Here is a 16,803-nt window from a genome sequence, read left to right as displayed (position 1 = left end):
TAGCAACTGAAAATATTCTTTCAGAACAGTCCAAGTTTAAAAAAATAAAACAAAAAAACAACTCCCTTGCCCTGGATGAGCACTCCACCTATGGCAATCTCACTCTACTTTGTGTTCTCCCATCCTGGTGGGGAGACGCAGTTCAACTTAAGAAAGAAATAAAATTATATGCTTCCATAATATTTTTTGGAAAGTATTCTACTAAAAATAATTCCTAGTAATAATAATTAGTACAAACTAATACTGAGTTGCAGTATACATATGATTGTGTCAATGACTATTCTATTATACAGAGTGAACATTCATTTAAAAAATATAAAATGTAAAGGATATAATTTCAAAACTAATACCACACCACACACTTTCTGGAGCTGATTTTCACTATGTCCAATATACTGCTATGGAAATGATAAACCTACATAACTTGAAGAACTATTGTACCATACTTTTCTTTTCTCAGAAATAATACTTGAAAAGAGACATCACAGAAGCAATAAGAATACAGAATTTCCAAGACTGTCATCCACAGTGTTAAATGCAAAGGTTCAGCAGAATAAGGATGGAGACTGGAATAATCTATTTGATAATTAAGAGATTATTAGTGATCTTAACAACATTAGTTTTGTGGAAGTACAGGCAGAAGACAGGCTGCAATAATTTGGAAATGTTATTGAAAGGTAAGAAAATATAAATATAAAAGGTCAAATTATATTTATAATAAGCCTAGCTATGAAGCAAAGGAGTAACATGAGGCAATAACTAGAATGGGTGTGATGAGAGAACCTTTATTTATTTTTTTATATTAGAATGTAGATAAATTTATGTAACAAAGGAAAAGAAAAACAACAAACAGGAATAGATTTAAGATATGGTAAACAGAACAAGGTATCTTTGAAGATGGATTCTGGAGCACTAGGACAGAGATTAGCCTTTGAAAACACAACGGAGAGAGAAGAAAATTTCAAGACTATAAAACACAAAAAAAGGAATGAGTATACCCCAAGTAGGATATATCCTAAAGATAAAAAGAACTGCAAAAAAAAAACTTAGACTGTTTTCAGCAATTATACTGTTGAGGTAATATTAGTGTTGTTATTCTAAGTCTGGCAGTTGCATAATGTAGGACAAAGCAAATTAGTAAATATCTGATATTCTAATTCTATCATTCCTGATGTTGCTGAGAACTTGTAACTTTTTAGAACATATCTACTGTGAATAATCAGAATTGACTATACATATGTAGACACTTTTTTATGTATGTATGTACACACACACACAAAAGCATAAAAAGAAACATTTACGGATTAGCTTTAAAATGGCCATGAATTGGTAATCATTAAAGCTGGATGTACTGGGAATTCATTTTATTATTCTATGTCTACATATGTTTTAGATTATCTGGGGAAAAAGCTTTATCACATCACTCTTCTGCTCAAAATCCTCCAAAAGCTTCCATTCCAATCTCAGAACAAAGTCTTTATAATAGCTTACAAAGCCCTAATCAATCTACCTCTATTACCTTTCTTACTTCATTTTCTACTAATCTCCATAATAGCTGTCTCCTTGCTATTCTTTGAAAGCTTTCATTTTAGGGCTAACACTTCCTACCAGGTTTTATTTTTATCCATAGCACTTATCGTCTTCTAATATACTAAAATAGTTACTTTGCTGTCTGTCTCTTCTCACTAGAAGGTAAGCTATATGAAAAGCAGGGAGTTTTTTTTTCTGTTTTGTTCATGGCTGTACCTTAAGTATCTAGAAATAGTGCCTGGGACATAGTAGGTGCCTAATAAATACTTGTAAAACTGAATTAGTCATAGAAAAAAGGGACACATCTCTAAGATAAGAGAAAAGGAGGTAAAGAAAGGTGCAAAACAGGTATAAGGACAGGAAGTTAAAGGGGTTCCTGCTGGTAACCTCAATTTCCTTTCTGCTGCAAGAGAATGGTCATCTACTAAGAGAAAAAGAGGAAGTTGAGTAGAGTAGTGTTAATTTGAAATGATTGCTTTAGGAAATGGAAGCTCAAAAGGAGCATAGAAAAGGATGCCAACTGCTACTAAAGGCTCAACTGAGACTGGAGACAATACAATAACATCAGAATACATGGACTGTTAATTTTCTCCTGCAGTGTTAAGCATTTAGGCCAAGGCTTTCCAACAGAATTTTCTGTGATAATGGAAATGTTATATATCTGTACTATCCAAGATACGGCTATGAGTACTTGAAATGTAGCTCTTATAACAAATTGAATTTTTAAATGTACTTTTACTTAATTTAAATTTAAATAGCCACATGTGCCTTGTGGCTACCAATAATGGTGCTGGTAAGAATGGCTGAAATAATATACCACAGGAGAACTATCTTGGCTGGAAAAAAATGAAGAGAAAACTAGGAGAATGTAGGAAATTCACCAAGTACGTGACCAACTGGTGAGGTGGTAAAGTCTATGAATGACATCTATTTTGTCTGCTCAGGGTTTAAAAAACAATTACCTCTAATGGGCTTCTTGAAAGTACACATATCATGAACTGAGATTTACCCAACGAGACCTATTCATTTCCTGAACTCCTACTATACTTATTCTCTTTATCACAAAAATTCTATAGGGCACAAAGTTCTTTTGTATATATTATCTTATAGACAGTGGCAACACTATCATGAGACAGGTATTAAATACCTAATTTTACAGATGAAAAATAAAAAACTGCTAAGTGGTTATACGCCTTGCCCAACATTTCAGATAGTAAGCAGCAGAGTTCAGATCTGAGTCCAAGTTGGCCTGCTGTTCTGCTACCAAATTTTAATACTTTAATAGACTGTAACCTTTTGCCTCCACCAAGAGAGCCAAAATTTCATACGATGATACATTTTATAGTATATGTAAATGACTAGATATCTTAAAATAGACTCTATAAAATTTGGCAACTTTTTCTTTAACTGTTGTGTGCTGATTTGGGTTCTTCTCTTCATATTTTAAAATTTGATTAATTTGTAAACTATTTCTGATTTTAATAATATTAGTACTAAACTACAGAGAGGTACCCAAGCTGTGCTATAATCCAAATTGAATTCATAAAAAATATAAGTACAAATATGTATATTTATACCTATTTGTGGAACAAGAGAGAATGGGAAAGAGAAAGCTTGGAAGTGATCAAGAACAATAAAAACAAATCAGTAGTTCAGCCCTCTCCTTTACAGTGCTGGTAGTGAACAAGATTAATTAAACACACTCTTGGCCAGAAGAGAGCCTCACAACCCTTCACAACACTAACAACATGCCAGTCAGATGCTACCAACTGATCCAAGTTTGCCTGACTGATATAACATAAGCAATAAACATTAAGAACAATTCTCAACAGTGGGCTGTTAAGCATTGGAAGGAATAGTTAGTATGTAAAGGAACTTAATTCCTTGAAAATAGGAATGGAAGTGGGAGAAAATAAAAACCTATCCTTCTGAGGTGATTCAGCTATTGTGTTTTTGAAGTTGTCAGGGAAGAGGGAGAATCCCCCTCTGACCTTTCCCTTAAGGTTCTTATGGCTGGCCAAATAATCAACAAGACAGGTTAGCAGGAGAAAATAAAACCAAGTTTAATAACATCTATACATGGGAGAAACTCAGAAATGAGCAGCTCCTCCTTCTGTCTAAACTGCTTACTTAAGTATTGTAGCTAAAGGCGAGGAAGGTGTTGGGGGTGGGTAGTGGTCTGGGATTTCAGAGGGGAAGACAATTCACATGGAGATAGAAATGCAAATGTTTGTCTGACAATTCTTTTCAGGGCCATCTATAGAGAACGTGGCTCTATTTTACATTATCATTACAGCCATCATGATAATAACTCCTTCCTGAAACAGATCTTTTGTTTTAAATTCTTTAGGCAATTTGGGAGGGGAAACTCAAATATTCTTCCTGAGTTTTCTGAGTCTTTATTGTCTTCAGCTTGAAATAATCCGCATACCAGAGTGGTGCTTCCTGGGGTAACTTGCCCTGAGCACCATCAAAGTCCACATACTAGATAATATCTTAAAGGCCTTTAAGTTTAAAGACTATATATACATGAAGAGGCCTTATATATCCATATTTTTTATTCATCCCTGGTATACATAATTTTCTATTTCCAAAAATGGCTATTTCATAAATGGCAGAGGGAAGAAGGGTTATTAATTGGGAATAATAACATTATTTCCATGTAGAGTACCTGACTACCAGGCAAAGATCATCTAGAAAAATACTGAATTTTTTTAAAACTCCCTTATTATTTTACATTATAGATTTGAGATATATATTTAAGTGCAAATGTGACGGAAAGATATTGCCCATTTATAATTAATAACTCTCAAATAACTAGGTCTAAATATCTCAGAGAATGTGTGAGTGATATAAGAATTTGATCTGAAATTAGACTGGATTGGTAGGGGACTATGGATAGCCAGGAGAAAATATTACAGTAGCAAGATTCAAGAGAAAGTAGAGCTATGGTAACCTTCAGAAAGGAATGATAGATACTTGCTCACATTCACAGCAGCACTTGCCAGGCCACTGTCTGCTAACCACTTAGTTCTAAACTGACTTGACAAGACTGCTTTGAAGGCTTCTTTTTCCAGTTGTCTTAATCTACAGTCCAATAGCTCTAAATAAAAGGGGGGAGGGAAGTCTAGGGAAATTGTGTATGCAATAAAATTAAGGAAAAAATTAAGCTTATATTTAGGAAAGATGTCAATTCTAAGAAAAATAAAGCGCCAAACCAAAGAATGACATGCAAATAAGAGCCGCTTCCCATTTAATGTCTCACAAAGGCAGGGTGATATTGTAGAAATAATATCTTGGAATCAAGTTTTTCGTTCAAGTTCTGTTTAGGCTACCACTAGCTGTGTTGTGTGAACCTAGATGCCAAGTCACAACTTCTCTAAACCTCATTCTCTTTGTCTATAAAAATTGCTATTACATATTCTCTCCCTTCCTCTTACTTCTCCCTTCTTCTCCGTTTAGCCTTTCATTCTCGTACACTCTCTCTCTCTCTAATTTTACTAAGAAATACAAAGGTCTTGTAAAGGAGAGGGTGCAGGTGGGAGAATCAACACCGACACACCAAGGTCACATGGAAACTAGTATTATGAGAAGCAAAACTTATGAGTAAGCAGAAGAAACCTGTCTGCAGAAAGGAGATTGAGGAAGGGGGGAAGAAGGAATATGTGACTCAAGTTCCTGACTTTCTAGTTCCTAATTCCATTCTGATTAAGGTTCAGCTATACTTTCCTGCTATGGATGTCCATGACATTGCCTGTTGTATCTCTATAATATCCCCATTCCTTTTTTATTTAATTTAGTTTGAGTGGGTTTCTATTTCTGCTACTATTCATTTGTAAATTAGATGTCTCAAAGACTTAATATATGTATCCTGAAAGCATTACACAAAATTAAGATAACATACAATCTGTTTTCCTCATAAGGCTACCATAAGAATTAACTAAAATGATGTACATGGAAATATCTTGGAAATTGAAAACTAGAAAGTCTTTCTCAATGGTAACTAATGATGGCTGAGAATCTTTGGAATCTGACGTCTACAAGCATAATTTCACATACTTTAAATTCATAACAGCAGCCACAAAAAATTAAAAAGAGACTGGCAGATTTTTCAGCATATGATCATAGCAGATTTGGGATCAGGAGAGAACTATTGCAGACTGTGACTTATAAACGTTTTTAATCTGAATATTGCAGAACAGCTCATACTTGGGCCCAATTTCAGTTAAAATAACACTTTTCTGACTCTCAAGGATACATTTTCAACACACCAAGTTTTGCAACCAATTTTTACAAATGAAGAACTCCCTTTTTAATGGTAGCAGATACGCATTTGGGTAAATCATCATACCTGACTTGTGGGATCTTAATAAGCATGTTTCATAACTATTTTGAAATTATGACGATAGAAAATCAGGTAGGTGGGAGATAAAAGGAGTGCTTAGAATGCAGAGCAAGATTATTGAATGTTAAAACATGATATACCAACTTCAAATTTTAAAAAAGCCTACTTAAATAAGGAAGTACAATGATTCTGTTTTAGCTGTTGGTTCCCCTTTTCTTTTAGTCCATCCTACTTTCTAGGCTTCAGCTTGGCTCCACTATTGCAAGCTGTCACTTTTGACTAGAAACGGAATAAAGACAAGTACTACACAATAGCAGCTTCCCACTCTGGCCTCATCTCCTAGGCCACCCCCAGGCCAATGCCTGCCCACAGATGCTGATCCTACCAAGCCAATAATCCACCAGTAATCAGTTCACAGCTATGGCTATGATCCTGTAGTTTTTACACTCTTGGCACAATGTATTTCCTACAATCTCACAGTTCTCATTTTTACAGTCTTTATGGCAACAAGGTGTCTCTAAATTTCAGTCAAATGCTAATACAAAGGCAAAGTGAAATGGAAAAGGGAGATGTGTACAAAAACTCAGGGTCTAATTGAGAATGTGCTTAACTTCTGCCAAAATATAAATCAGAAACAGATATAGAAAAATACAGAATAGAAAGCTCTTAGTAAGTACTATCAACCCAAATAATCCTGTTATTTCAATTTTGCATAATTCAGATTTGCAACCGGCACAGCCTGAGCTCAATAGTTCTCTCTTTTGAGATAAACATAGATTTAGGCTGAATGTCTCTTATCCTTGAGATTAAAATAATTAGTCAGAGATTAACTCGATTAGGTTAATGTTGGTCAGAAATGCTTGTTTTTCTACATTAAGCAAGTTCACAGAATTATGGCTCTAAGTGTTGGGAAGGACTTCAAAGTTCATTTAGTCCATTTAGTCCAACTCTTATTCAATGCTTAGAGGATTTCCAAACCATAGTACTATACCCACATGACCTCTCCCCAGAGCCAAACAAAAAAAACAATTCTGAACTTGCTGAATATCACTTATACTTTTTGAGATAAAAATAACTACCAGCAGCAAATGGAGCTTATGACTTTCCCTGTGGAAAAAAAAGGTAAGCGTGTGTTGTGGAGAGTAATACCATAATAGGGTTCTGCATCTTTTCTTTTTCTTTTCTTTTTTTGGTGAGGAAGATCAGCTCTGAGCTAACAGCCATGCCAATCCTCCTCTTTTCTGCTGAGGAAGACTGGCCCTGGGCTAACATCCATGCCCATCTCCTCTACTTTATATGGGATGCCGCCACAGCATGGCCTGACAAGCGGTGCATCGGTGCACGCCCGGGATCCGAACCCGGGCCGCCAGCAGCAGAGTGCACGCACTTAACCGCTACGCCACGGGGCCGGCCCCTGCATCTTTGCTAAAATCATTTTCTTAAAATAATAGTTTAAGAAGTCACCATGGAATCTTATCTAAATACGCTTCTTAAAAAGGGGGCAATGGGAGAAGAAACACTACTACAAAGATATATTCTGTCACACATTGACCATGGTTTGTACCAACAGCAAAAAAGTTTATCTAGCACCAGGTGCAGAAAGAATGGTAAGTGTCCCAGAGAAGACAAATAAGGCAGATTTTTAAAAGTTAACAGGTGCAGATGGTGGCAGAGAAATGTTCAATAGTTGCAGATGGTAGGAAGAGAAAGAAGTTTTAAATTATCTACCAAAAAGGTTTAAGACTTTAAAAGAGAAATTTAGAACACGTCTAAATAGCTACCTTCTACTGAGCAGTTTCCATGTAGTAATAAGCTTTTTAATATATCATTCCATTTAATCTTCCTAACAACTCTGAAGTAGATAGTATCTTTATCTTACAGATGAGCAAATCATTTATTTAGGATGCTTTCGACTTTCCCAATGTCACATAGATAGCAAATGGCAAAGCTAGGATTTGAAACCATGTCTGCGAGAACTGACTTCAAAATTCATGCTCTTAAACCATCATGCTAGACAGATTCTCTAGAACAAAAGACTCCAGTGAAGACCCAATCAATTAGCTGCTTCCGAAGTATTACAATAAACAGATGCCAGTATTATGTAGAAAATTTTGTTACTCTCTTGCTTGAAAGCTTCCAATGATTCATACGGCCTACAAGATAAAAGCCACTTAGTAACTGTACTTAGCAGTCCTTTTCCTCTTTTATCTGACTCCACAATACTTATTTACCTAGTATGTCAATTATTCAAAATCCAACTCTCTTTTCTAGTGAGGCTGATATTCTACTGTCCCCTAAATTTATCTCCTCTCATCATTGATCATGCTATCTCCCTCCCGCCAAACATCTGCCTTACTCTTCCTATCTTTCACTTTCATCTCCATTCAAATAAATCCCATTCAAGTTTTACCTTGAAAGAGACTTCTTTAACCATTTCAATCTCTACCGACTTCTGTCTTTGTATTCCTAAAGTCTTTACTATGACTTTGGCTCCTTAAATGAAGTCTATTTCAAGGAAATTGTTTTTTTATATAAGTTCTTGTCATGGATTATAAACACTGAAATAAAAAAATAAGGACTATAACTTATACTTTATCAACTTTTAAAAACCATTAAGCACCTAGCAAGACGCTGTCAATAGGGAAAGCACAGAATTTAAATAACTGTTAAACTGAATGAAGTCAGTTGGGATGTTTCCAAGGCCAGATATTAAAAATTTTTAAGGGGGCTGGCCCGGTGGCCTAGCGGTTAAGTGTGTACGCTCTGCTTCGGCGGCCCAGGGTTTGCACGTTCGGATCTCGGGCGTGTACCACGTACCGCTTGTCAAGCCATGCTGTGGCGGGCATCCTATATAAAGTAGAGGAAGATGGGCACGGATGTTAGCCCAAGGCCAATCTTCCTCAGCAAAAAGAAGAGGATTGGCAATGGATGTTAGCTCAGGGCTAATATTCCTCACAAAAAAAAAAAAAAAAGAAAGAAAAAGAAAAGAAAATGTTAAGGGTAAGGGGTAAGTCAAAGGGAAGTAGAGTCTAAGTATAAAATTTCTATTCAAAGACTCCTTTCTGCGGAAGAATCAAGTGAGTCAACACTCAGTAGAACACTAAGCTCTAGCCCCTCTATCTTCTGCGCCTCTGTTTCTCCTCTCAACTACACTGCAGATGCTCTCATTCTTGGAGGGTAGGGGTGGGTGCAGTCCACTCATATCCTAATAGAAAATGTGCTTCCAGTCTTTCTCATAAATTCTTATAAAACATATCTCTTAATACCAAGTTCAGTCATCACTGCAAAAAACATCTAATTTCTATCTTAAGGAAAAAAAACAACAGTTTGCTGGGCAGTTTCTGGAAGTCATGTATTTTTTTCTTTTAGTAAAATTAATAGGAGAGCTGTAATTTGATACCAGGAAGAAAACAAAACTGAGAGAAATTCTGGGAGAGCAACATTTACACAACTATACTAATAAGTGCTATATCTGGTCAAATTCCCATTTCCTATAGAGGAATGTTATAGTTTAAAAATGCTCTCAAGTAATATATCTGTAATACAAATTGAAGTGAGAATAAAGAAAACTTTGAAAAAATCTTTTCTCTATCCTCCAAAGCAATACTAACATAAAGTTCTGTTTACTTCCTTCTGTAAACTATTAGCAACATCATCAAAGTTTCCTGGGGAATAAATCTGCTTGCTTATAAGCCAAGTTACTACCAACAAGATTTTCAAACTTTTGTCAGTGGGTCACTTATGTCAAGCATTTAATTCAACAAAATATAACGTTTGCCTAGTAACAGCCAACCAACCAGTTAATTGTTCACGTTGGCTGACTGGGGGCTAAATTTTACCTCACTCACATTATCTCATCCTTGTTGTGAAGCGACTCCAAACTCCATAGGACAATAACAAAAATTTAGAAGGAAAAAATACATGTCTGCTATACTACACTTCCTAAACTGGTAACTTACTTACCCTAAGGCAATCATTTGAGCTCTTTTTAGTAAACCAGATGTGTTGACCAACAACTACTTTAGGGATATTCTGAAACTACAGCCAATAAATTTATATAATCAAAGATGGAAAAATTGTGGGTCAAAATGGACTCAAACTGGGAAAACAACTTTCTCAGTGAAGGACTAAGAAAATGATATATATACACATCTGACACAGTCCAGATACATTCATTAACTGAGTAATGTTAAGACTCTTCTTTGCTCAAGGCTTTAAAAAACTTTAGTCCAGGTACTGAGAAAATACTCAGGTTTGTTCCACCCATTCTCTTTTCCTTCAACCACCAACTCACAGCACAATAGTGCTATATCTAGTATTTAGTAAATAAGTTTAACGTCTATATTCATGATGACAGAAACTGTAGAATAGTCTTATCTAAACCTTTACCAGCTTATTATGACCTAGACCTTCAAAAAGGATCATTTCTTCAGGTCTAGGATGGTTCTACTTTATTCTAGGGAAAATATTTCATTACTACAATGAATTTTAATATATAATAAGATAAAAAAGGGTATAACTTTGGGGCCGGCCCGGTGGCGCAAGCGGTTAAGTGCGCGCGCTCCGCTGCGGCGGCCCGGGGTTCGCTGGTTCGGATCCCGGGCGCGCACCGAAGTACTGCTTGGTAAGCCGTGCTGTGGCGGCGTCCCATGTAAAGTGGAGGAAGATAGGCACCGATGTTAGCCCAGGGCCGTCTTCCTCAGCAAAAAAAAGAGGAAGGATTGGCGGATGTTAGCTCAGGGCTGATCTCCTCACAAAAAAAAAAAAAAAAAAAAAAAAAAAAAAAAAAAGGGTATAACTTTGAACAAGCACATTCTGCTTAAAATCTCTAATGGTTTTAAACTACTGCCTTTTGTAATATTCTTTTATTACATTTAAAAGCAAAGAGGATTGTGATCTCTAGAAAATACTGGACTGACAAGCCAGACCAACCCAGCTTAATTGATATGAGTCATACACAATTTTCAGGTAAGAAATAATCTCTTCTATATCCTCTATGAAGCAACCAACCTGAAAACTGCAAGTGTGTGCATGGCCAGAAGCCAAAATCCAGGACAAGATGATTTCAAAATCATGCTAAAAGTTCAATGTTCACATTTCATGATGAAACTGTTTTCATATGAATTTATTAAAACTTCAAATTTTAATGGAAAGTTTTTTAAAACTTCTGTAATCATCCTCCAAAGTAAAGCAACAATATCACAGAAATCATAGTAACTAAAAAAAAACCAAAAAATCCCAAAACCATAAAAAACATCCTTAAGAATCAATAATTTGTTTTTTCCTCCTTATTCCCAGCTAGCTGAAAGACACAGTAGAATCTGCAGAGTTCCCTCCTACTTCCTCTCTTTTCCCTTCCCCCTCTACTTCAAAGAAAGTTAACTGCAGCCAGGCATGATCAGGAAATCTAAAAGGAGGAAGCAGAAACTCATTTGTGTGCATAAGGAAGGAAAAAAACAGAATTAACAATACCATGGTATGCTGCTTCAGTGACCTAATTAATATGCATCCATTATATTGTCTAAGATGTTGATTTGATTTCTCTCCTCATTCAACTTTCTTTCCAAAATACTGAAAACTATATTCTATGATAGTTGTATCCTGATTCCCCCAACTACATGTCACCTAAAAAACCGATCAGATCAACTTAATACACGTCATCTGATATTCAATGCATTGAAATCATTCAGAGATAAGTGTAGGATTCAAACCAGTGACCTAAAAGTGAAAGGATCTGTATTAATCCTGAGTCATCTGTTTCCTAACCATCACCCCACAATCTATGTTATCATTCTGATATACTGATATAGTACAGCTATAAAGGAAACTAAAGGGAGCATACTATTACAGAATAAAATACTGAGAACTCAAGGAGAAAAGATGGCGAATGAGAATTCCCACTATAAAAACACTATTAGGGGCCGGCCCGGTGGCCTACTGGTTAAGTTCACGTGCTCCGATTTGGTGGCCTGGGGTTCTCGGGTTTGGATCCCAGGTGCAGACCTACACACCGCTCATCAAAGCCATGCTGTGGCGGCATCCCATATACAAAAATAGAGGAAGACTGGCACAGATGTTAGCTCAGGGCCAATCTTCCTCAACAAAAAAAAGAAAAAAAAAACCCAAAACAAAAAACCCCTAAGCAAAACATCATTAACTAGATTCACAGCAAAGCATCATTTGTGGGAATTTTTTTTTTTTTTTGTAAGGAAGATCAGCCCTGAACTAACATCCATGCCAATTCTCCTCTTTTTGCTGAGGCAGGCAGGCCCTGGGCTAACATCTGTGCCTATCTTCCTCAACTTTATATGGGACGCCGCCAAAGCATGGCCTGACAAGTGCTGCATCGGTATGCGCCCGGGATCCGAACCCAGGCCGCCAGCAGCAGAGCACGCGCACTTAACTGCTACGCTAGGGGGCCAGCCCCCTGTGAGAATTTTTAAAACAATACTTATGTGTACTAGTGACTCTATACACAAATGCCATTTCCAAAGAAGACTTTTTCCCTAGCATACTTAAGAAGTCTATGAAGGATAATTAACACCCAGATGCAGAAGAAATTGCCTCATGAAATTTAAAGAAGTGAGAAAAAACAGGGAGACCATTTAAAAAACTCGTTCAATTTTCCCTTTGACTTACATAGGATTACCCTAAGGTTAAGATATGTCAAGGCACTACTTACTAAATCTATGCCAGTAACAGCTGCCATGTTTAAGATGCCAAAAAACTTAATGTACTGTTTGGACAACTGGTTAGAGAAAAGCATTCTGGGATAAAGCCACTCTAATTGCATGAACTCTAAAATTGTTTCATTTACCTAGAATGTGTCTCTATTTCATTTAAATAAATAAATTTGAGAACCTAGACTGAGCCATCTCTGCAGTAAATTTTCATTCAAAATATTACAGTAGGTGTCTATCATTTACACACTGGAGAAAATGTTTTTATATTTTTAACCTGAGGGAAAAAAACCCTAAATATAAAAATTAAAATACATTCCAAAAAAGCTCTATTGTAAACCATCTATTATTTCATAAAACTAACTAAACTAACTAAAACTCATAAGACATGCTAAAATTAGGGTATGCTAGATCCTAAATCAAGTGCTGTTAGTGTAACTCCTTGTGATTTTTTAGAACTAAGAATTCACATTATTTGTGAAACGCAAATGGTTAAAATGTTAAGTGAATCACTTCACCTCTGGAACATATAGTACCCTTTAAGGCCAGAGGTTGTCTTACCTACACTAGCATAGCAACATAAATAGCTTAGTAACAAAGATAATCACACAATTCACCAAATCTAGCAAGATTTTAGTTCCTGTGCCTTTATTTTTAATAAAATGATAGAATTATCAGAATCTAAAACAGCTTAAAAATGTAAAAAAACCCCAAAACTATGTTAGCATATTCTTTCAATCATTATAATTATAATAAAAATGTAAAGTTTTAGGCCACCTGGCAAAACAATTTATTTTTAAAAGTAATTTCTACATAATAATTTCACTTCTCTAAATCAAATCCAAGCTGAAATTTCCAGAGTGCTAATCAGCAACCACAGAATTAAAACATTAACTGTTGGAAAGTTCCTTTGATTTTACTTAGACTCACCTAGTCTAATTCCCAGTAAAAGACTGTTAGAAATGAAACAAATTTATAATAAGGTCTATAGTAAGCCTTCACAATTAAAAACAAAATAAAACTCGAGGGAAAAGCTCTAATACTTCCACTATTAAATTGACACTTGCTATAAATTTTTACAAAAAAATATTGTAAGCAAAGAGCAAAAGCTAACAGTACAAAAACGAGGTCATTTAATAAGAAAAATGTGAAAAGACAGAAGCACATCTATGTAGACTTCAAAATAGGAAATAATATTTAACTGAGGGAACTATCATCTCATTTTGGTATATCTAATAGAAGAGGTTCATAACTACTCTAATTCCCTAAGTACTATAACTTCACACACAACAAATCACTGCTCATTAACTCAAGCTCTTGCTCTTTCCATGGCAACGATGCCTCTACATTTTATTTTTGAAAAACAGTAACTATTCTGAAATGAAATAGGAGTGCTGACTTTCAGTTCCATTAAAAAAAAAGTCAAACTAGTTCACTCATCCTTTCCTTCAATACAATTACTATATTATTTTAAACATTTAAGTAGAAAGAAACTTATAAAATATATAGATTTAATTCAGTCTAAAATCCAAATATACAAAAAAACAAACTGTGCATTTAAATTAACTGATAGAACTCCACTAGAAATTTTAAAAAACACTTAGCTTACTACTTTTGATGAGTTTCTTCAAATGATTTAATTCTAAAAGCCTACTAGAAAATATTTCTCCAATCAAATGTATTTGTATTTAAACTGCGACAACAGGAAAGTAAAATTTAAGAAACTGAACTGTTCAATTAATGACAACCTAAAGGAATATTCCCACTGAAAAAGAAAATGAACTATTATGTTAAACTGATATATAACTGATATATATGCATATAGTAAACACTAATCTCATTTAATTACATTAACTGTCCCAATTCATAACCTTTAGAGTTGGAGACAAAGATAATTTATACTAATATCTAACCAGTTATTTTCTAACAATGAACATTATTTGGAATGGCAGGGACTTTATTTTGTTCACTTGTGTATCCCAGTGACAGAATGCTCCCTGGCTCATAGTTAAGTTCTCAGTATATATTTGTTGATTGGACAAATGAATCATTTATGCTATAATAAAAATTTATTGAACGCACTGGCTTCCTTGCACACCTAGATGTTAGCTGGAATTGAGTTTTCAAAAGAAGATCTGAATATCAGTGATATTTAATGATAGTTAACTTTTAAAAGCAACCTAAAATTTCTTACCTGGTAGGGCTGAAAGGCACTATCTTCAGTTAAAAAATCCAGTTGTTTATCTACAAGGAATTCTACCGCAGTGATTGAACTGGGTATACTTTTTTCAACCAGGGGTTTGAAAGTCTGGTAAGAGAAAAAAAACATTTCTCATGGTTATTTTCTGAGTTTTATCCTCAACAAGTGAAGGGGTATATATAAATACAATGTATTAATGTCATTATCATAACAGTTTTAGGACACAAATTAATATTAGTTTTCGTATTATAATCTAAAGTAATGCTTTTATCCACACAATATTTTATATTCATTAAAAAGGAATGAAGTAGATTTACAAAAGATGATATGAAAAAATCCCAGTGTATTAAGCCCCAGTTTTTTATTTAAAAAAAGGGATATAATCAAATATACACGTGTATGAAAATTTCTAGGTTAAAAAAAGAGAAAATGCTTCTGAAAAAGTAAACTGGGTAGGAGAGCGTATTTACTCCAACTATTCTTTAAAAAAAAATTAAGTATTATTCTCTATAAAACAGAGTAGTTATGACTTACATGCGTAATTTTTTTCCTGGCTCACTCACATCATGAAGGATTTCAAATGATCAGGATGCATCTGGTCTTTTAACTCCACCCCATGTACTACCCACCCCCACCTCCGCCCCTGCCCCAAGCACAAATAAAAATCCAGCTGCTTCAGTGAGAGAAGCATGGGGGAAGGGAATAGGAAAAGAGGGAGGTAAGAATTAGTACACGAAATCCACCTTTCAGTAAAGTCTCTCCAGATCTCCACTACTTAAAAAAAAAAAAAGTGGTGGGGTGGGGGGGGATGGTGTGGGTAGGTGGAATCCATGGTCATTTGATTATTTTAAAGAAGACATCTTTCACATAAATGATTTTACTCACTTCTTGGGGTGGGGGTGGAAGTGAGGGACGCAGGAGAGGAAGAGGAAGGAAGGAAATAAAGGTACTATGTATGCATTTTTTTATGACTGTCACACTCACTTTCAAAGTAGAAGCAGCTTGAATAAAAACCAAGTCTTATATTCATAGTATTCAATGAAAATGATAAAAACTTAAAAATGAAAAACAAAATTTCACCATCTTAAAAACATATAGTGGTTTGACTACAAAACAAAATCTGAGTTTGGAAAATGGAATTAACAACCAACTCTGTTTCTAAATTACCTATATCAGAGGGAGAAATCTTTCTTCCTACAAGGCAACTTGTGTGACCCTTTGGATGTAAACCAAAGCTTTTGGCAAAAACAGTAAAAATCCCCAGGAGATCCAAAGCCATTGTGTTTCCCACTTCTCTTATTATGTCTCAAAGAAATCTAATATCTTGCTAATCACAACTAATAAACACTCTGGGGAAAAACTTCAGATCTTTAGTTCAGAGCGGCTCTTAAGAAGTTAAGTTCTGTGTTTAAGAAATTCCTTTTAAAGTTTCTAATTCAATTCATTGAGGAGTCTCCATGAATTTTTCAAGAGTTTTGAAAAAGCCAAAAACACATGAGAATAAATAAGCATTTTAAACATGCTTTATTTCTATACTATTCACACTATAAACTTATAAATAAAATCATCTTGGCTAAATTAAAATAACCATGAAGAAATTCTCTTACATCCCCACTTATTCTCAGTATTTATGATTAGAAAATCTAATCACAGTAAGATCCTCCCTCCCATGTCCTAGGGCTAACCTTTTAAGTACTACATATGTACCAAAAGTATTTTTATTTGGGTAATAAATTATATTTTCAAAACAAACATTCCCCATTATTTAGCTATCTCCTGCTACTGTTGCCATCTAATCTTTTCCATTTACTAAGACCAACTTCCTAAAATTATCATCTCATAAAATCCTATTCATTATTTTACCTAAAGAGTCACTAAAATTTGTAAGGAATCCAAGAGCATTTATTTTACTTAGACTTTAAAATGTCTACCAGGATGTGATCATTAACATGAAATATGTAATATTTTTCATATTATATCCTTGTCTGTTTAGTTTTTAGTTAACGAGAAAACATTGGCACTTTCTCAAGAGGACTTTTAATCCTTGA

General features: G+C 34.9%; 1 protein-coding gene across 7 annotated transcripts in view; it reads right to left on the bottom strand.

The window, feature by feature from the left end:
* JMJD1C (jumonji domain containing 1C) overlaps positions 1 to 16,803 on the bottom strand; it is a 337,216-nt gene that overhangs the window by 61,243 nt on the left and 259,170 nt on the right. For all 7 annotated transcript variants that reach the window (XM_058543362.1, XM_058543365.1, XM_058543360.1 and 4 more), the window contains exon 3: positions 14,750 to 14,863. Coding sequence is in view for 6 of the 7 variants with exons in the window: in XM_058543365.1 (XP_058399348.1) it covers positions 14,750 to 14,863 (114 nt within the window). In the remaining variant the exon portion in view is untranslated. The remainder of the gene's footprint in view (positions 1 to 14,749; positions 14,864 to 16,803) is intronic.

This window comes from Diceros bicornis, chromosome 6 (genome assembly GCF_020826845.1).
Source record: "Diceros bicornis minor isolate mBicDic1 chromosome 6, mDicBic1.mat.cur, whole genome shotgun sequence".
Classification (NCBI taxonomy): Eukaryota; Metazoa; Chordata; class Mammalia; order Perissodactyla; family Rhinocerotidae; genus Diceros; species Diceros bicornis.
This window is presented reverse-complemented; position numbering and strand designations above follow the sequence as displayed.